This window comes from Mizuhopecten yessoensis, unplaced genomic scaffold (genome assembly GCF_002113885.1).
Source record: "Mizuhopecten yessoensis strain PY_sf001 unplaced genomic scaffold, ASM211388v2 scaffold357, whole genome shotgun sequence".
In the NCBI taxonomy this organism is placed as follows: domain Eukaryota; kingdom Metazoa; phylum Mollusca; class Bivalvia; order Pectinida; family Pectinidae; genus Mizuhopecten; species Mizuhopecten yessoensis.
This window is the reverse complement of record NW_018403506.1, coordinates 447988-470739: the sequence shown is the minus strand read 5'-3', so window position 1 is coordinate 470739 and position 22752 is coordinate 447988. Positions and strand designations below refer to the sequence as shown.

General features: G+C 35.3%; 1 protein-coding gene across 1 annotated transcript in view; it reads right to left on the bottom strand.

The window, feature by feature from the left end:
• Positions 1 to 555: 555 nt before the first annotated feature.
• Positions 556 to 22752, bottom strand: part of LOC110446570 (RYamide receptor-like) — a 62339-nt gene continuing 40142 nt past the window's right edge. Inside the window, exon 2 of the mRNA XM_021491780.1 lies at positions 556 to 1508. Within this exon, the coding sequence (XP_021347455.1) occupies positions 1065 to 1508 (444 nt within the window). The 3' untranslated portion in view covers positions 556 to 1064. The remainder of the gene's footprint in view (positions 1509 to 22752) is intronic.

The window sequence follows — 22752 nt, the reverse complement described above, 5'->3', positions numbered from 1 at the left end:
CACTCACTGAAGTATCATGCAATATCAGTTTCATCAGAAATAGGCAGTAAACAATCTGGATTTATATGTTTTTTAATCATGATCCAAAAGAAGTATATAAAAGATTCTATCGTTAATTTGATTAATTACAAATTACATGTATAATTATATATGAAAGTGGAAATGTTCGGGCTGTGAGTCTTTTGGCTGATCGCAGTGTAGAAATATTATTATATATCATTATCATCTATATAACTATAATATATGTTATCGACAAAAATATTTGCGTGTGGATGTTTCTGTGGGAATTTGCTTAACGTAATAACAGGAGTTCTTCTATTCTGCAAATATTTTGACTTTTAAAGATCACATTTTTTTTGAAACTGATAATAAGGCCCTTCTAGTCTTTGTATTATGCTATATAAACCATGAAAAATAGAATAGAAATAATCAACGTGAAATGTATGTCACTCTACGCTCATATTGTACATCAGATATGTGTAGTATTAAATGCTAATGTACGATGTAGCTTGTCGAACCGATATTACTTTGTATTAAAATATAATTCCTATTATACAAATGTATACACAAATGTTTATATAATATATATATTTCCACAAAAATATAAAACTGTAATTCTGTGTTTTGTACGATATGAATCATTTTTTACATTCATATACCTTACTTTATTTTAATTCATATGGAAACGGTCAGGACGCACTGCCATTAGATAAAGAGAAATACGAAATTTCTATTTTTTACTTTTAAAGTACAAATGTATATTGGTCCTTAGCCATTCGAATACTCTAAACATTTCCATTTTGTGCAGAGCTGTTTTTTGCGTTTAAATAGAAAAGTGCAACTTGGCGCAGTGTCGAACTGGCGGTTGAGAGACTATTACGAGGATAATGTTACTTGATTAAATTGATTAAAAGTTTTTTGTCGTACAACGTCACATTACATCGAAAATTATGTTATCACGAAAATAATCCTGGATACAGTATTGTCTAAATATTTCTTACCATTTATCAAGTACTCATCTATCCACACAAATACACACAGGTTAATTCTACATTCCACATGCGTCACGTGTCACTATGGATACTGGCTGGCATCATGTATTCCTCCGATAATATTTTTTCAAACATCAACTGACAATTTCCATTTCGCCCTTTGAGAGGGCACGATTTCGATGGTTTTAATTCCATTTTCAGAATCATTTGTTTATGTTGACCTTTGACCTGCGTGTCGTCGTCATCAGAATCACAATTCATCGACTGCTTCCTCATCCGGGCACATTTCTGCACGGCTAATTTTAGTCCTGTCCTGAACTTTGGGCTCATATAGATGTAGATTATTGGGTTATAACAGCTGTTGCTCATGGCAAGCCAGTGACAAAAGACCCATACTACCGGCATATGAGGACTGTTGTAAATAGTGGGATCTTGTTCTCCAACCAATGTCACTACGTGCAGAGGAAGCCAGCACAGAGCGTAGAATATCACAACCGTCGCCATCATCTTGATCAACTGTAATAAACAAAAGGGAAGAGTTACTTTTGAAGGTTAGGTCAGATATCAATGGCGTAAACGCATCAACATTTTTATAAATATTGGTAATGTATCGTAATGTAATAGATTTTCATTTTCGCTGCAAGTTCCACTATAGGCATAACCAGAAGAAATTGCGTTTATAGAGCCATTGACGCAATTTGTCGGGCTTCACGGCATATATCTGTAACCGATTTGCGTTCATACCTGCATGAAACTATTATTTTGTCATCAGGAAATTTTTGTTAGAAATTTCTTAGTTTTATGCGGTTTTGCTTATTTTCGATAGGTAAACATATTTTTTGAATTTGAATTTGGATTTATCCTTTTGTTTATCTCATCGAGCAGACGACATTGATTAAATAAACCCAGCTCAGGCAAATTGGCAATGAAACACTACACTACATACATCTATAAAACAAAGACATTCTCGGATTGAGGAAGATTTCCAGACATGATTTGTTTCTGCAGTGAAAAAAGAGAAGTTCAATATCCTGTTTTAATTAGATTCATATTTTCTGAAAATAGTTATTGTAATTGTATCACATTTCTAAAGAATGTCTGAACCAATACTGTCTTCCAATTTCAGAACGATTTCCAGACGTAAGATATCGTCTTCCAGGGAGAAAAACAGAAGCAGGATATTTTATTTCAGGGAGATGTTTGGAGATCCGTTGACAAAACACATCAACAACTTTCATTACACAAACGCAGACCCTCACAGGTATTGAGCTTTTACGAGAAATCCCTTGGTAAACTGCGTTTTTCAAAAGTTGATCACAGTGACCTAATTTGGTGAAACAACACTTCTAAGGTCATTTCTATTACCCAAAGACAGTTTCTAATGATGTAGATTTTTTTCCCAAAGTATATAACAGTGACCTAATTTGGTTCAAGTAAGACTGTTCCAATTATCTCTTGTTTGTGTTGAATATGCATTTGTCATTCCTTAAACGTTAAGCGCCTAAGATCAATTTCCTTTTTAACTCATTGAGACATCATGCACATGTTGTATAAAATGATTATAGCATACAAGATATATTCTGAAATTAGTAACTGATTATGCGATAATTTATAATCCGGTAAAGCTACCAAGTGAACTCGAGGTAGGACTTCAGTTTAAGCTGAGAGTTTATATAAAAAAAGAACATAATTTTCGATTAATCAGATACATATGTGCTCCTAATGTTAGTTTCGTAGTTGAAATCACATGCGACATCATACTAGGAAATTTAATTTACATGAAGATATAACATGATGATATAACTATTTAAGGCCTTTTATAAGGCACGGTAGTCTAGTGGTAGGAAGCCGGACTCGTGACCTAAGGGTTGCGGTTCGAGTCACGTCACGGCACTGTGTTGTATCCTTGAACAAGATACTTTACTCCGCTTGTTCCAGCAAACACATCCGTAAATGAGTACGTGGCTGGGCAGTGCTGGAATTGTTGAATGCTAGCTGTGAGCGCCGAAATGGCAGCACCGGCTGTATGCTCTCTGAGAGATATATGCTGGTTACAAAGGCCCTATAACAACGGATACTAATTTGTGAACCGCTTTGAGACGACCTAGTACCTAGGTTGTGATAAAGCGGTATATAAGAACCTCAAATTATTATTATCATTATAAATAAAGAACAACAGCATTCCATCGTCCTTATATTACACTAATAGTTACTTCATATAAGGCAGAAAACAGTTAATTTTGGCCGATCCTTTGTTTGATAGGCGTATGGTGTCTTCGAAGTGTTCTACTTGTCATAGGTCTGTATTTCAAACGGCTCAATTCTGTAGAAACATACCATTGGAATATTGCAGAACAGAGACCGTCATATACAATACACTTCACATCTCACTCAGGTGGAGTTGAGCAATAAAGGTCAAGTGTCTTGCTCAAGGACAAAACAACATCCCGCTGTCTGTAGGGATCGAACCTACGACCTTGTTTTTATTTTATTTTTTTATTAGCACTATGTTCAATGAAAGAACAGGAGACAGTCATGCACTGCTCTGTATTGCAAGACTGGATATAGAGCGATGTAAATAACTCATAGAAAAGCAATATCCTATATTAAACATTATATGGGTCGTTACCACCACTTCGTTCTATTCCCTCAGAGCCAGGAGTATTATCCTGACATTTTCTCGTAATGATCGTCATGAAATATAGGGTGATATTACACAGAATTAGGAGAATTCAGGTGCTGATGACAACATTTACCTTAGCTCATATCAATAAATCCTACACGCAGCGCTTCTTTAGTACCGCAGCATAACCCTGAACCGGATATGTGTGACCCTAATTTTTTAACATTACATTTCACGCGAAGGGAATGCTAGACCCATTAAGTAAGATAAGAAGACCAGATGTCTTTTATCTCAATTTTTACCAGAAAATAAAATAGCTAACTGAATTTCAGAGCTGTTTTGTATTGTAATCGAGTTTGAAATTGTGTTGAAACAAATGTTAACTTCTTGAAATTATAAATAATCGACATCTATTTTAGATTCAGATTGCATTTTGGTACAAGAGTGTTACACATTAAAAGTCTTATTTATAAATCCTATATATCAAACGTTAAAACTATTTCCAATAAGTTTATCTTTTACCTCCTCTCAGTGTGTTTTGGCAACAATAAAACTCACTCATACCATTATCAACCTGCATATCTTCCTATCCTGAGTAGTAAGTGTGTATGTCAGCATTCGAAATAAACACGTATCACAGAAATCGTGATATCTAGGGGAAACGTTTGAATTTTGAATCAACGTTGACTTGTAAACACCATATGTGAGGGAAACGAAAATGTTACTATAAAAAAAGAGGAAGTCCACAATAGAAAAAATTGAATTCGTTACTCTCCGCATATTGCTGAAATTGTAAGCAGTCCCCGTTGTTCATGTTGTAAGAAAAGATTGAATGAAGCAGTAGATATAGATGAGTCGGTATGCCGTTGGTTTCAAGTTCATGAGACTTACGATCGTTGTGGTCAATAAATTACTTGTAACTTAAAGACCAGGCATCACTTTCTTCAGATTTTGACCTAACTAATAATAAATCAATTACAACACTAAATGATAAAGAATCAATTATCGAAGACTTGAAAAAGAAAAAAATGACTATTTTTTCTCACCATTTCGGTTTAAAACCAGAAATATGCTATGCGTTATACAGGCGTCAAAATCAAGCGAACACGTAAACAATTATTTCTGAAAATGCTTAAAGTCTAAAACTTTAATTATGAGATATTTATTTTAAAGTTTTTTCATTTCGTTTGTGGCAATACATGTCGTCTATTCAGTTGCAGTACCAATCAGCGGGGATTATATTTGGTGACCGCATAGAGTCTGGAAGTGCATAGCTCTTTTCAGCACCTTCCGTATGAACGTTACAAAACGTCTAAGACGTCTATGAGAAAAGACATCAAAACGCTATATAACGGCTCGACTTTTATGATTATAGATGTTACATTCTCGTAGAAACGTAAGTGCCTTGCACTATACTGTCCATTCCACTTTTGTAGACTCCTTTTAGACAATTTCTCATGGAAACACAACATATTTCCACAAGTCATTACTCCCAGCATTACTGTTACAGAGCTGTTTCATAAAAACACAAAGCATTTAATTCATTAACTTTATTTGAAAAGAACGAGTAACAATAAGTTTACGACTCTAGATATGAACGTAACACACACAAACACAGGTGATTGTATCTTGGTAATAGATACAGTATGCCAAACATCACACTGCATCATACAGCTGTTTCGTACTTGTACAGTGTAGGACTTACCGGTGATGCTAGGGACCAACGCTTTGGAAATCTGAATTGATCGGAACTACTTTAAAAACAGAAGAGAAGGTGAGTAAAACCCGTTAGTTTATAGATTTCAAAATTTAGAAGTATGCTGGCAAATTTTAAATTCAACATACATGTACACATTTTATAGATACTGTCGAAGAAAAATGACGTTTCGACGGCATTTTCAGCATTCGTTTTCAATAATAGTTTCAAAGTCTCAGGTATATCTCTCCTAATGCTGTTTCATTTTCATCTTATTAAACACATTAACACAAACTGAAAAAAACAGACAAGCGACATATTTCCCCGAATTCGCTTCGAAATAAACGATATCTAAAAAGAAATGTTCAGAATCAACTTAATGGTCTGACACATGTTGACGCCGCTGCCATGGATCGAACTCAGGACTATCAGCTCACCAAGGTTAAAATACTGTGGAACGCTTTAAGGAACCCCATACCACTGCCAAACACTACGCATTGGAAACTGTTTCTAACATGCACATAGCTTTGACATATCATTTCTGAAAAAATACTTTGTTGGACTTTTTTGAAACGTGGAAACGTTTAAAAAAAATCAGCAATAGTGTTCTGTGTGTAAAAACGCAATGTTCAACACCACGATTAGGACTTGTGACCCCCCATCACTGTTCTCCAGCCCAATCGAGCTAAAATTACTGCATGCCAGAAGATTTTCGCTGCAGTTTAATTTTTGCATTTTTCGCCTTCCGTGATGGTTGTGAGTTTATCATAAAATAATTAATGTCCCAGTTTACAGTATGTCAAAAAATAGAACTAAGAGGAGGTTACTCTGTGTACGAAAAAACTTAAGTGGAACTCTCTAGTGTATTTCCTTCAGTGAACAGGAATTCTTACATACAAAATAAATAAGTAATCTTAAAATAGTTATCAGCGATAACGTTGTCGATTTAATTTCTTCGAACGGCACCAATTATGTTCATTGAAATTTAAAAGTAAAGTTTAATTAACTCGACATGTTATGGTGGGCTATCCGATTTGTTATTGCAACAGAGTAATTAATTGAAAGCAAATTTCATTAATCTAACATTTAAAAGAAACTATCAAATTGCAGTAAAGATGGATACATAATTTTGTTATCAATGTAACCCTCAGTTTTCTTTCATAACTAGTTTTATTCAATTCAATTATCCTCAGAAGCATATAAAATGTACTACTATTTCACGATGAAATGTGAACTAGTGAATTAATTGTTGTAAACAAATATCTTCTTTTTCAGTTTGTTCCGCAGATATACGCTTCCCCTGGTTGTTTTATATTATTTTAAATTTATGAACATTTTAAAGGGACAGTTTTGCTGTGTTCTTTGTGTGACATTTTCTAAACTGTAATAGGACCATCCTGTCATCCGAACCTTGTCAGATAAAATTTACTCAGATACTTTTCAAAACGTACACTCCCCTATGGAAAGTCATCTCCTAATATCGCAGACATACGCTTCCCGTGGCTGTTTAATGTCAATGAAGTAAGATCAGTGAAATTGATAATCTTTTAAAACAAATTATACTTCCCTATGGAAAGGTATCCCCTAATATGGCATACATACGTTTCCTCTGGTGGTTTAACATCATTGAAGTTCATAAAATGTCTAAAGATACAGTTTTACCAATTGCCTGGCTAATTATTGTCCTTACCATCGTATGTCGATCGAGTCAATCATGTCCGAATATTTTCAGATTAAAATAATAGCGAGTAGAAAATAGTATTTCGTTGAAAATTACTTTAAAGCATAACATTGCACTTTTGAGTGACGCGTTTATATGACAAAACATGCCGGACATAGAAACGATGTTTAGAAATAAGGTTAGTAAATAAAATATAATTTCTTACCAAAGGAGCAAAATAATGGGTGAGGCAAATTGACAGTTACGTAATTCGTTAATCCCTATTTAGTGAAGGAGTGACTTACTTTCAAAATCGGCATGTAGTGCTATATTTATTCTATTTATTTGGCTTTTAATTTTGCGAACTAACTGGCCAATGCAATAACAAAATTGACATTTTTAACTTGTACAGAATGCTGTATACTGGGTAACCTTTGCCCCGTCAAAATTTCGCCCTTTGCCCATGAATTTAATTTTCACCCAATGTTAATTTCGACCTTTTTATTTCATTACTATGTAAATTATGATGTTTGCTTATATTCGCTGTAATGATGAATTCACTTTCATCACGGCGGGAGAAAAGGCGAAAACACTGCAGCAATTTGTTTTTAAATACACGTCTCATAGCGCTCTCGAATTATTTTGAATTAATGATATACTTCCTAGTTTAGAAGTAGGGGTACTAAGCAATATCAATATGTTTTATTTCTTCAACTGGTCTATATGTTAATTATCTAGCTTGAAGCCATCGTTCAGAGCCAAGATAATTTTTACATCAAACAACATCAACAGCGTACATCCACATGTATATATATATAAACGATCAATAACTTGCCATTGTCATGTCATTAGTATTGTATAATCACAAACTTGCAAACACTTTATCGACATTAATTTCCATTTCCTAAATGTCATTTTAGACGTTCTTTCATATGAAACCTGATAAATTGCTTAGGTATCAAAATTGTATCCCAGAGCAAAGTCATATATTAGGCTTTCACTGAGCTATTTTCCGGAAGAACAGACAGAGTATATATTACATCGCATTGCTGCATTTCCTCGCGATTTCCAGGAGGGAGACCGAACGCGTACGTGATAATATGCTTTAGTCTGGAATAAAAAATCCAATTAAGAAACTATTCGGTTGTTTCAAATATCACATGGCACGCCAAAAAGTTAAATTCACCGCAACATGAGATTTAAATTGAGAGAATTGTACAAGATGCCTGCAGGTTCTTGCAGATAATTGAAAGAATTGTTGGGACTTTTAAGCACAAGCATGAGGTTTGACACATTTATATGTATGTTGACTGAAATCAAGAGGAGGGAATGGTACCTGATGCATATAGTGTTTGAAAATCCATTCAAATCATATATTAACGTTACGGTGAACTACAATAAAAAAGGTTACAACACTTTTTGTAAATTTATCATTTTTGATATTAGTCTCGGACAGCAGACCATAAAAAGGTAACAGCCAGAACTCCAGCCTACACTCAAACTTCAAATGTTCAACTTCCGCCGATCAGCTGATTTTGTTGAAACGAAAAACGGTACTATGCGTAGTAATATGAAGTGGTCACTGTGTTTGAAATCAGCTGACTGGTTGAACGAGAGTCGTTGTGTTTATAGTGTATTCATGATTTAATGGCACTTGTTTTCAGTTGATAGATTCATGTACAGAATGTCACCGGATGATTGCTACATTAGACAGTAAACAAAAGAAAACATAAACTTATGAAAGCGAACAAGGATGTTTAGAGGGTAGACAACAGGTTATCCGATTGAGAATATGGTGCCAGATAGTGCAGTAGACGGTCGAAAACGTGGTCAAATCGAAAGTATGGAGCCAGAGGCTTTAGAGGATGGATAAAAGAGAAGACAAATCAAAAGAACATGACTAGGTGCTTAAGAGGATGGAAAAAAGAAATGTCAAATTGAAATAATGAAATCAAATCCATTCGAGGATGGACAAAAATCTCAAAGTTAAAGAATGGAACTAGATGCTTAAAATGGTTGACAAAAACATGTCAAATCGAACAAGTTGAACCAGATGCTTTAGAGGATGGACAAAAGAAATGTCAAATCGAAAAAATTGAACCAGACGCTTTAGAGGATGGACAAGAAGAAGGCAAATCAAAAGAATGGAACCAGATGCTTCATATGATTGACAAACGAAATTACAAACTGAAGTAATGAAATCAAACGCTTTCGAGGATGGACAAAATATGTTAACGTGAAAGAATGGAACTAGATGCTTAAAACTGAGGACAAAAAGAAGTCGAATGGAAAGAATTGAACTAGATGCTTAAAAGTGTGGACAAAAGAAATGTCAAATCGTAAGTATGGAACCAGAAACTTTAGTGGATAGGTTAAAGAGAAGTCAAATAGGAAGAATTGAACTAGATGCTTCAGAGGTTGTACTATCTTTTATCACATACCTGTTGAATCTTGTTATAGTAATACAAGCAATATTCAGACCATGAAATACAACGTTCTGTATTGCACATGTGCAATACGGAATGTTTTATTTACCTATTAGCCGGAACCACTTTTAATGGGAACCCCTGGTCATGGCGAACTGAAAAGTTCCCGGTATTTGCAAAAAAAAAATCAAAGTTCATAAAATCTTTGTATCGATCTCTAACAAATACGGAAGGTATGTGATAAAAGGAAGACCACACACTTGTGTTTTCCTTACGAATCAGAAAGCACTCATTTATTGCGCAGACGTAAATTTTCGTCGCGCACTACTCTCGTGCTTTCTGATTCGTTAGAAAAACACAAGTGCGTGGTCTTGCATATGTATTTATAAAAGGATTTGTATTTTACCTTAAAGTTTCGTAAGACATCTTATTCTGATGAGAGGAAACAATGAACAATTTAACATTTCACCTGCGAATATTGGATACCAGACGAACTTTCATTAAACCTTGAAAGTGATCAATGCTGACGTACCATTTACAATCATATTTTACTGAATTATTAATCACTTACCGCTTACACTACAGGTGCGTTATTACCCAAAACTAAACAGAGGAACTCCTTCTGTCAAGTCTTATGAGGTTCACGTGCAAAATTCGATATAACGAGCGAATATGAGTTATAGAGGAAGTCGGGGATTGTGGAATATGAAAAATAAACCATATAGCGTTAAAATTCAAGGACATTATCGGAACTACAAGCAGAAGAAAAAAAGAAAAAAAAAAAAAAAGAAGGAAAAAAAAATGAATGCCAAATACTGATTCACTATTTATATTTGACTTTTTGATCGTTTGACATGATTAAACACAGTTACATGAAAGCTTGTTTTAGCTCATAATCAATGCTTGAGCATGAGAACGGCTCATGAACTCATGAATACGGGCCCACGTCATCAAATGTTGTTGTTGTTCACTTACTAGACAGGAAACGCCTACCTTTTATATTTATTTGCGTGCGGTATAAAATGAAACGCTTGTGATTGATCTTGTCTGTTAAAAACATAATCGCAAAACTAAAATAATCATGGATCAACTGCGTTGCAAAAAACATATATAATTCCAGAAAAATATCGTATTACAGACATCCGACTGAAGGCATTTTGCTATTAAAATAATGAGAAAAGAAAGGTTTTACACTCTTAACAAAATATTCAAAAATATTCAATTGCACAGTATTGCATTTAATCTACTCTTGTATCAAGGTAAAATGCTAAATAAGTGATACAAAAATAAAATGACTCTTTCAACTGATCTAGACACGCGACAACCTATCAAAGTAATATCACAAAAAAAGGATAGCGCAGCATCAGAACAGTTCTGAAAGTGCCGAATCAGACGATCAAATAACGTCGTTTCTATTTTCGAATATAACACTTATAATATTGATTGACACTGTACAATTATAGCCTTTGGCTGAGGTTGATTATTCCAGGTATTGACCGAAGTTAAAGGCTACAAATGTATTATCATTTTACAAAACAGTAATGTAAGCAATCTGAAAAAACACAACAAAAAAGCTTCGGAAGTGGGACGGTGCATTGTTTGGAGACACGTCATAATTCTATTTTCAGAAACACCCAGTCCTTCCACAAAAATCACGAGCTCCAAGTCAACATCGGTTTTTATCGGTGAACACTTGTCGGGAATAATATGAAAAAATAATAAAACACATTGTCCCTTAGCCATTTAAGTTTTTTTGTAGTCTGCGTTTTATTAATAACCAATATTTATCCGATTATTTAGCAGTTCATTTGGGATCAGCGAAAAATAAGTGTCTCTCCTATGATTGAAACGGACCCCAAGAGACCAAACGTATTTTCAGTTAGTCTGCAAAATAATTGTATATATATATATCATGGCGGGGTTACACATAGGTTGAGGAAATGCTTCGATCGTCATCACAAAATCCTAACTATGAGATTTTAGTGCCAATTTGAACCCTTTCATCCCTATGTCACTATAGTAGACTCTACCATGCATTGATCTAGATGAGTCCATTCTAGTCTACGGTGGTGAAAGTGCACTGCATCGTTTGTGAACACGTTTTTTCTAGAAAAAGGATTCGTGTTCCACTACAAGCAAAACCCAAATATACGGTCACCTTTCATTCATTTCGTTGAGGTTATGAATGTTGTCGGGGTGGGCCATAGTGCTACCACTGATCGATGAGAAAAATTGAGTTTGCTAGAGGGACCGTGCTGTGATCGAAAGTTCAGGGTTTGAATCACGACCTTGCCTCATCCCATTGTTACTCTCAGTACACTGTTGTAGTATATATATATATAAACTATGTTTCTTTTACAATAATTATGGGATGTTAGCGTACGGCGGTCTTACTGTGGGAGGAGAAAACCGGAGTACCTGGAGAAAACCCACGTGATCGGGAAGGTGACTCCCATATCTGCTCACGTCCGATCGGTGAGTCGAGCCCCTGCCGCCTTGGTGAAAGGTGAATGCGTTAATCACTGTGCCATCCGACCACCATTTTTTATTCACTTAAGTTTCAGAAGGTATTGGTTTCTTTTCAGGAATGATTTATTGAAGCTATTGTCATGTAGGTAAAGAGTTTAAAATTCATAATTAAATTTTTGGCTGTGACACGTTGATCCTTAAACAAGAGGTAGAATCACTGACGTAACAAGTGACGTAGGAAATAATTACACATGCAAAGCTCTTCATTCCTTGTGGCTTTGTTCTAATGTTTCCTCAGTTTCCTTTGTTATCTTTTAGTATAGACTTCGTCTTTTGATTTTATCGTTGTGTTTTTTGCTCGAGTACATATTTAATGTACCTAACATTAATACATGTACCTGACAAGTACTCAGGTACTTTGCTCGGATATAAATTTTAATGAGTTATCCCGGCTGGCTTGAAATAGTACATGTACAAGTGCCTTTACACGAACGGTAAAGTTAAAACTATCGTGCTGGGTGTAGCATATGTCCTGTTGTCACAGTCATTAAATCTGGAAATAAGAAAATAAAAACTTCTATAGTCCTGAGGAATTCAAATCAAGTCATATTGGTTCGCGGGAAAGTCGAAAAGCAATTACACCCTTGTGACACAGTTTTCCAGCGAGTTACTCATCTAATGATAGTTTTACAGTGTCTGTTATATTTGCAAATCCCAAAGATGTTATATTAAGAAATTTAAAGATTTTTTTTTTTTTTAAAGAGTCAAAGCGATGAAATACTTATACTGGGTGGTTGGGTTGATCAGGGGATAGCGCACTCGCCTTTTACCAAGGCGGCCGATCGTACGTGAAAATGTATTGGGTAACCTACCCGACAACGTGGGTTTTCTCCAGGTACTCCGGTTTCCTCCCTCATTAAGACCCCTGCGTCCTACCATCCGGGCCAATTAGCGTGACTTATTTTAGTTGATTGAACTTGTTTTGCACTGCTGTTAACTAAATATATTGTATTTGTTTTTCTAATATTGTGTCAAGTTCGGAACCCAAGCGATATATTCAAATGTAACTTGTGTATTACATTGCAAATTCTACTAGTTTATTATTTCTCCACTCAACGTGTTTTTTAAAAAGAAGTTGAATTCCCTATTCTGTTTAAAAACCATTGGATCAAACATGGGATCAAGTTTTTTGCCAATCCGTGAGAATCTTATTTCTCACAGTCCTTAACAAATTGAATTTGTAACCAAGCCATTCCTCAAACACATATCAACCTAAGATTTTTTCTCCTTCTTGAATTTCCAGTTTAAGGACCTAAAACCTAAAATTCGCCTATTTGTCCAAATTAACATTATGAGTAACATAATGAAATCATTGCATGCTGTTCATATGTTTACAATTATAAGGCTATGTATTCAAAGTCATTTAATATGTTGATACAGTTCATGGAGTCACTGTATTAAACTTTCGGCAGACATGGCAGCATCCAGGCGCCATTTTGAAGTGTAATAACCTCGAATGAATGAAGGTCGTTTAGATTGATTAATGAAAGTTGTAGTGATAACAGTAGTTTATGTATACGTCTCAAGAACCGTTTGTTCCGAAGACTGGTCAAGTTACATGTATCAGTAAAAATAGAGAGTGCTACATAAATAGTTACGTGTTGTCTATGTTGAAGATTGGTCATAACATCAGAAGATACCAGAGATATATGATAAGAACTGGTCTAGTATTGTATTAATGCATTATTTATATTGTTAGAAGTTCGTTTTAGATCAGTGTTAATGAGCTTTCCTATTTATACATAAACGCCTTCTCCTCGTTTTTCAAAGAATTTCAATATTGATAATATGAAGCAAACTTATAGAGTGCTTAAATCACTTCATGGAAGTAAATGTTGTTTTCATGAAAAAGTCGTACAGTTCAAAAGTACGTATGCTATGCTAATCAGCACGCAAATATATGGCAACTGACAAAATCAAAACCCATATGTTTGTGTTGAAAAATCTAAAACAGATAATCAAATAACAAGTTTTCACAAGGCTAGCTTCTTTCATTATCTGGTATCAGATGGATGGCCATACAACGAAGTGACTGCCACTTTTCTAAAAACAGCTGTTCCGAAATATCACAATTCGATATTTTAATACACACTGCTGGACTTCGCTGTGATTTTGATGACTGATAATGTCTAACAAGCTTCTCAAATGCTGATTGACTGGTTTTAAATGTCTGCTGCGATACATTTATTTATTTTGAAGTTACTACATTTCAAATGTTATCTACCATTTGATATACACTCAGTGTCTGTATTTTTGTGCATTCAGTTTTCTTTGGCATCGATATCTGACGTATTTGACGGAGTAGCCTTGCTTAAGTCTGTTGTTTTCAATTTTGTTTTTGTATGGTTTAGGGGCTAAGTGATTTAGCAACCTGTTATTTAGGCTAGAGGTTTTAGAATCTTGAAATGTATCAACTGCATTGTCGGAAGTTTAAAAAACATTCTATTTCTTAGATCTTGCGCAAGATTAGGGAAAATGCAACTTTGCATGCAACACAGGGGTGGGTACATTATTTTGCGTTTTAGAACGTATACCTTTCCAGAAACATAATATTGAACTGTTATTGTGATAGAGTAAACATTAATGTTTTAAATCTGATAAAGGTGTAGGTAAAACATTCATTCTTTTTTGTTTTCTGCGAAAACATTACTTCCACAGGTGCGCAAGATTATTTAAGCAGCGTATGGATATCTTTACCAATGCAACTGGTTACAGTTGTTCTATCTGTAGAAGAAGTCTTTGCAAATAGTCAAGTCGAACACGTTAATAAATAAAAAAAAACATACTGTCTGAAGATTTATATTTTAAATCCTGACAATCAGGATTTGTCAGATGTAGATATGATAGCGGAAAACACAGTTAAGAATTCCCGTATCACTGGCAAAACCTGTAAGCATGCATTGGAAACTGATTTTAACATTATGACTACAGCTTTAATAAATCATTTCTGTGGGACTTCATGAAAAATAAGACAGAAACAAACGAAATTTAGATAATAGTGTTATTAGTTTAAACATCAACAGGGCTAGACTGGGACTCGAACCCTGAGCCCCAGATTGTTATACCGTCGCTCTAACCGACTGCACTACATGGTCAACGAAAGTGCCCTTGACCAAATACGCTTCAATTATAACCAAATGGAAATGAAGGGGAGGTTACTGTATAACAAAAGTTAACAACTTCAGTAATTTGTCAGCAGTGGGACAGGGATCCTTAAGCCATGGGACTAACCTAATACTTTAAATTTTTCCCATGTTCGAAATATTTTAATGAGACAGACTCCTAAGTTTGCGATGTTTAATGAGAATGGAGTAGCGTGTATAACCAACAGATATCAATCACGTCCCGCGTAATAGGTGGATGTATCGTTGACATTAATAATTAATGTGTCAATTATGATAGGCAAACATGTGTAATGACCATAATTGATGTTTCATCAACTCCTATTAAAAGATCGGTAAGCTTGGCCCCAACATCGCGCTATTACCTGCAGATAAGTACTAAGTTTTAAAGGACAACAAAACATCAGGTCATTTAATTATGTTATGTTGAAAATATGAATGAACGTATAAATGAGAGATGTTTCTCGATACCAGAGGAAGATTAATACTCAGAAGAGAAAATGTTCAGCTTGTTTTAAATACTGTAAACTATATGTTAGCGTTTAGATCTAGCAATATGAACGTATGACACATATATTCCGTCTTTGTGTATTGCAGAGTTATCTTCTCTTGAGAGCAGGTATTGATTGTTACATCATTGGTTCGTGTGAGAAAATTACGTCGTTTTCTCAAAAATTGATGACGTTACTCTCACAAACAAATGACGTAACAATCAGTACCTGCTCTCAAGAGAAGATAACTCTGCAATATACGCAAAGACGGAATATGAGTGTACCTGTAGCATTTGGTACGTAATTGATACAGTATGCCAAAAGATGCTTACCCTGTAAAATACAGCTGTTTCATCCTTCTAGAAATTATCGCTGATGCTAGAGGCCAAAGAGATGGAAAAAAAATGGTCTGAAAGACTTTTTAGACAGAATGGGAGATATACCGATTGGAGGAATCCTGGGTTATTTCTAATTAATTGTGAACAATACCACGACTCAGAAGAGATAACTGTGGCCATCAAGGTTATGGCAAGCCGCGGGGACTAAAACATTCACCAGCAGAGTCTAACACCTTGTATCTTGAAAGATGATCGTAAGATTGCAACAGGTACACAATTTGTTAATATATAAAACAATGCCAACGGCATCATGTAAAAGATAAACGATAAGACAAATAAGTTGATGTATGATAAAAGCTCATTAGTACGATGCTAAATATTTAAAGACTATATAGTTTCGTGTAAAATAGATTTTCAAAATATAGTTTATGGAATTTCACCAAAGTACACGTTTTATAGTATTTCAAACAATTCGGCAGAAGACTTGTTACAGTATGTGATAGCAAGCAATATTCTTGCTCAAAGACATGATTGAAAATTTCGTTTCATAAAGGAAATGGCGGTTACACTAAAGCGGGATTGGCTGTTTGATGTCTGTTACTAAAGCATTGCGTTCGGAAGCTGTCGTCGGTTTACATACACTAAAGATAAATATACATGTTATTTTGACGAACAAGGAAATTACATGTATAACGGGGACAAGGCAGAAATCCATGTTTAACAGTTAGACATTTAATGATTCATAATTATTTACTTAATATAAAGCAGTGCAAGTTTGTTTGAACTTATTTAGTTATCATTAGTACAACATTGGACGTCTACGCGAAAAAGACAATGTTCAACAGCAGCTGAGGAAGCAACAATATGAAAGAAAGGACAAAACAGAAAAGGAGATAAAATATTAATCACTATGACAAAGAGATAACATCCATACCAAAAAACGGTTTTAGCTTTTTCTCATATTGGCAATTCCCCCATCGCCAAGCAGAAAAAAATGTATAAATCGAAATAGTTGCGTTATACAAAGGGACATACATATGACTTGTTTTCTTGAAAAGGCGTCATGTTTAATTAACAACAAAAAGCGCAATGCTGTCACCGTTCTGTTCCCTCTGATAGTGATTGAGTTGGATATGACCTTGTACAAGATTTAAGTAGAACACAAATTCAGGCTAAGGAAAACCTTAAATGTGGTAAGGGAAACAGTTTTGTGACATTTCGTTTTCTGTTTCGCTCTTAATGTTTCCAGTAACGATTTCCTATGATTCTATTGTGAATATAATGGAGCGAAATGATACTCATTCTTCAGAAAATGAAGCGCCATCAACATTATCATGTCTATTGCCTGTGGCGCTTCGTGGATATGAAGTATTTACGCTGTCATGCTGCAAAGCATACTTAATGTATATTATAATGGAAGGGAAAGCGGAAATGGGTTTCTGCTGTAAAATTATGGCGCTTTTAGTTCGACCTTCACTGCATTTAAAACATTTATGCAGAGGAATATTCTGCAAATAAATGCGACAAAATAAGAACAAAATGATGCGTAAAGCTGATGGGTAACATTTTAATTTATTTTACATTTCTATTTCTATATCTAATAGTGTTAAAAAGCGAGCTAGAAACACAAGTGACGAAGCCGTTCACCTCTTATGAGGTTCTTCAGGAGACTGTTTATTTGAAAGTGTGAACACGAAATGATGACGCCATTGTTTCCCTTTCACGACAATTGTCTAGTAAATAGGAGTCTTAAATACGAAATTGCCTTCTACTAGACAATTGTCGTGAAAGGGAGACAATTTATTTTCCTTATTTTGTATTGTTTGTGACGTCATAATATTGATGACGTCATCATATCATGTTCACTCTTTAGAATACATAAAATGCACACTCTCCTTAAGGTGAAAGGCTTAGAGACAGTGCCTCTGTCTTTGTTATTTTTTCGATATCTTAATCCTGCACGAGTACTTTTCATTTTGTTTTAATATATACATGCGGGTCAATTATCTCATACAGTATTGTTAAAATTGACAGGTTATTTGACATCAAAGGTAAATACTGTTGATTTACTCCAATGGAGTCTGGTGTGAAATTGCATTACCGGCCTATAGGGAAAACGTCTACAACTCTCGGGCTATTAGTTTTTTAATAATTGTTGTCTAGTGGATAGAGAAAAGTCCGTCTTTTAACACCTTTCTGTTTTGTTTGATAATTGTCCGACCTGGAAACGCATCAATAAGGTGATCCAACCTCGAACAGTAAATATATCAAGTATGTGATTCATACAAGAATGGGATCGAGCGTTTTATAGGCCACGGCTTTTATCCTTGGTATCTCTAGGGTATCTCTAGGTATCTCTAGGTATCTCTAGGGTATCTCTAGGTATCTCTAGGTGTCTCTAGGGTATCTCTAGGTATCTCTAGTGTATCTCTAGGTATCTCTAGGTATCTCTAGTGTATATCTAGGTATATCTAGGGTATCTCTAGGTATATCTAGGTATCTCTAGGGTATCTCTAGGGTATATCTAGGGTATCTCTTGGTATCTCTAGTGTATCTCTAGGTATCTCTAGGGTATCTCTAGGGTATCACTATGGCATATCTAGGTATCTCTAGGGTATCTCTTGGTTTTCTAGGGTATCTCAAGGTATCTCTAGGGTATCTCTAGGTATCTCTAGTGTATCTCTAGGTATCTCTAGGTATCTCTAGGGTATAGCTAGGTATCTCTAGGAATCTCTAGGGTATCTCTAGGTATCTCTAGGGTTTCTCTAGGTATCTCTAGGTATCTCTAGTGTATCTCTAGGTATCTCTAGGTATCTCTAGGGTATCTCTTGATATCTCTAGGGTATCTCTAGGTATCTCTAGTGTATCTCTAGGTATCTCTAGGGTATCTCTAGCGTATCTCTTGGTATATCTAGGGTATCTCTATGTATCTCTAGGGTATCTCTTGGTTTTCTAGGGTATCTCAATGTATCTCTAGGGTATCTCTAGGTATCTCAAGGGTATCTCTAGGTATATCTAGGTATCTCTAGGGTATATCTAGGTAGCTCTAGGAATCTCTAGGGTATCTCTAGGTATCTCTTGTTATCTCTATGGTATTTCTAGGTATCTCTAGGTATCTCTTTGTATCTCTAGGTATCTTTAAGGTATCTCTAGGGTATATCTTGGTATCTCTAGGGTATCTCTATGTATCTCTAGTGTATATCTAGGGTATCTCTAGGTATCTCTAGTGTATCTCTAGGTATCTCTAGGGTATATCTAGGGTATCTCTAGGTATCTCTAGGTATCTCTAGGGTATCTCTAGGGTATCTCTTGGTATATCTAGGGTATCTCTATGTATCTCTAGTGTATATCTAGGGTATCTCTAGGTATCTCTATAGTTTCTCTAGGTATCGCTAGGGTTAACGTAACTGATTGATACTAATCGCACCGTGCAGAAAGCGATGAATAAATACCCCGTGTTAACTTTTGTGTATAACATCGATTTTCTCACTTATACTGCAAGTGGAAGCGTGTTATACGATTAAAATCTAATCTGTGTATCTTGAAGATGCTTTGTTAGAATATAATTGAGCTGTGCACTACAACGATCTCGCTGTGATTAGAAATGAAAGCTTATAATCACATTGCAAGCAAAAACACTGCAAGACATTGTCTTAATAGTAAGCAACAACACTTTAAAGAAGATAGGCATTTCAGCAGACTATTAATATTTCATAGGGGACAAGTGTTACTTGACATCGCATCAAATCTATTTTCACGAAGCTGCATATTTCAAATGTTATTGAAAAAAGAATCGAAGATAAGATGCATGTCCAGTTAATTAGTTTCACATTAAGATTGATATTGATTACGTTTTTGACATTGTATAATAAGAAATTTGGTTTGGTTTGGATGTGTTTTATAACATATTAATAGCTATGGCCATTTAACAACGTGCCAGATTTTGGTAGTGGAGGTAAACCAGAGTACCTGGAGAAAAACTACCGACCTGCGACAGTACCTGGTGACTGCCCCATTAAGGCCCTGAGCCTGGGGGAGGGCCAGTGATCGGAGAAGGTCAGACGTCATAACCTCTCAACCACCGCGGCTTTCACCATGAACCTTAATCAGAAATACCCTGGATTCCTCGAATCTATTTATCTAAATCCTGACAATTATAGTGAGACTTAATGTTAACCTTGACTACTGAGTTCTTTGACATACGTGGCGAACGCTGTAGTTTTACGACCATTATATACCAGTCTCATCATAATTATAGAGTTGAAGAGCTAAAAAAAGACTTTTGTAACTAGTCCTGATAATCTCTTAACTTAATGAAGCATCAGAACACGAGTACAGTTTTCCCCATCGGAATGCTAACAGTATGCTTGAATTTTGTCAACCAGGAGGTTGTCATAGTCTATTAAGGTTTACTACTATATAGTTTTTATTGTACTGCCCCTTAATTATATTTCTTTCTTTATTTATAGAATCATTCTATGCAAACTAGCCATTTAACGTGAAGGTCTATGGAGGGAAAGTGATGTTTGCTGTGTGCCCAGATTGACGTGAAAAAAATGCTTTCAGCCCTGACAAATACGGTTACCTTCTATAATCATTACTATGTACCACTTACATACCGGTTGCGTGATAAATCCATGATCACGCATGCGCATGTTCATCGATGGAATACTCAAGAGGAAGTTTAGAGCAATCGGGGAATAAAATTACCGATCTGGCAAAGAACGTTCTCAAATTAGAACGTCTGTTCATGTTATATGATACCGTCATTTAGTTGAAGCGAATCTCAATTATCCAACGAAAATTGCTGCGCATAGGGAAATAATCTGTGGTGAAGAATAAGTTTAAATCTCCCCCCAAAAAATGAGTTTTTAGGAAAGCAACAATGTGTTTAGGTTTTAGTTTGCACGTGGAACAATTGATAACGAAAATATCTTTTGAATGATTCCCTCCTCTAGATTGACATTAACTAGTTTTACTCCTTTGGAGATGACAGAGGATCTTGGAGGAGCTCACACAAGCTGGTTGGAAGGGTGTCGCATGGGATTTAGACGACTTTCATTGATTGACGATCTATATATAGTAGTAGCATACAGATGATAAACAACTTATCATTTGTGTAGGGTTTTCAGGGTTTGTCGTGAGAGCAATTTTTCTCATGGCCAGTTCGTTCAGAAAATGAAGAGGCCAGTAAATGGACCCATAAATACTTAATTCACAAATTATGTGACGTGTTGAATTTAAAATGGTTCATTATTTCATTTTCATTGGTCTTATTGCTGCCATCCTGGCAATAAGCACTACGAAATCATATTGACATCGAAAGTAAACAATAATAATTTCTAAACGTATAATCCCAAAGCTATGAATGGCGTGTTGATTGCAGACAACAAGCATCCCTAAAGGCACCTCATCATAGTAATCATAGTAATCTTCCATCATTGGAAATCTCGATAGAAATTGTTGCGATGCCTCTTCTTTTTGCTTTATTCGCGTTTACTGGAATATATGTCGTCCTGCTTTCAATATCAATTCATCTGTTACGGCACCTAATATTTTTAATATTAAAACCAAATCTCAACAGGACACAGTAAAATTTTGAGCTAGTTTGTCAACCAATCTTGTGTACTTTGTGACGTAACGTTACTATTGTAGTGTGATGACACGTAAATGTGACGTCACGATGTTGTCCTTTTGAAATAAACCTGAAGAGCTATGTGAAGGGTGAAAGCATTTTTTTATTCGGTCGGTAGATCTTATTTTGTTCTATATATAAAAACATATTTAGATAAGCAAGAACACAAATATGTATATACAAATAGACACAATAAGACTAATGACCTGCATATTTTACTTTCAATTATCTGTTACGGCACCGCCGGAAAGGTTAGGGCGCCATATGTTGGGCCCAGGGGATGCCATTAGAGATGCTTGTCGTCTGCAATCAAGACGTCATTGATAGCGTTGGGATTGTTCAGGGTGTGTGATTTGATCCGATTGATGTCAGCTAGCCAGTCGCCAACAACACTGTCCTACTCTAACCGCTTATCAATGGAGGCGATCTCGAGTCGCTTGAATCATATGTACAAGTGTGTCATTTATTAGGAAATCGCCACTTGACCAGACAAAACACAGTCACTGATCCATTAAGTATGGGTTTGGTGGCTGTAGGATTGAATGACAGTTATTAATTTTAAAGATCAATACTCACTCGTCCGATTTATATTTGGAACATGTTTACTACGTGTTATGTCCTGTTGATCACGAAGAATTAGCTGAATGTATTCCCACCATGTTGATGCACAACATTTTAAATAATTTGCTTTACTATTTGTAAAACAGGTTAAAAAAAAGAATACATTGTATTGCCAGTGAAAATGCACCTTTTCAATTGTTTTATTTCATTTCCATTTTGTTGCGTACTTTTAATAGTCACTAGAAATACTTAGAAACAAAACATATATTTGAAAATTTCAGTTGTTGACACAGAAAGCCAGTTCGACCATCAAAGATGCTTTGGTTAAAAGAATAATTGTTTATGTCGAAACTTTTTCGAAAAAATATATGCAAAAAAATAGCAAATGGGAAGGGTGTCTATAAAATGCTTAGCTACGTTACCAAAATACAACTTTGATTACAAAAGATAATGTACTTTAATTGTAAGTATTTGATATATAAACCATGCTACAAGCTAGCGGTCAACTCAACGTAAAGGCGTAATAGTCTCTTGTTTAATATTACAAACAATAACGTACACTTCTGATAAATAACACCGTATAGGTGGATATTTCCGCGGGGTTGCTATTTTCGCGATTTTGCGCGTCAATAACGTGATCGTCTTTTTGTAAACCGCAAAATAATACGACAAGCTTAAA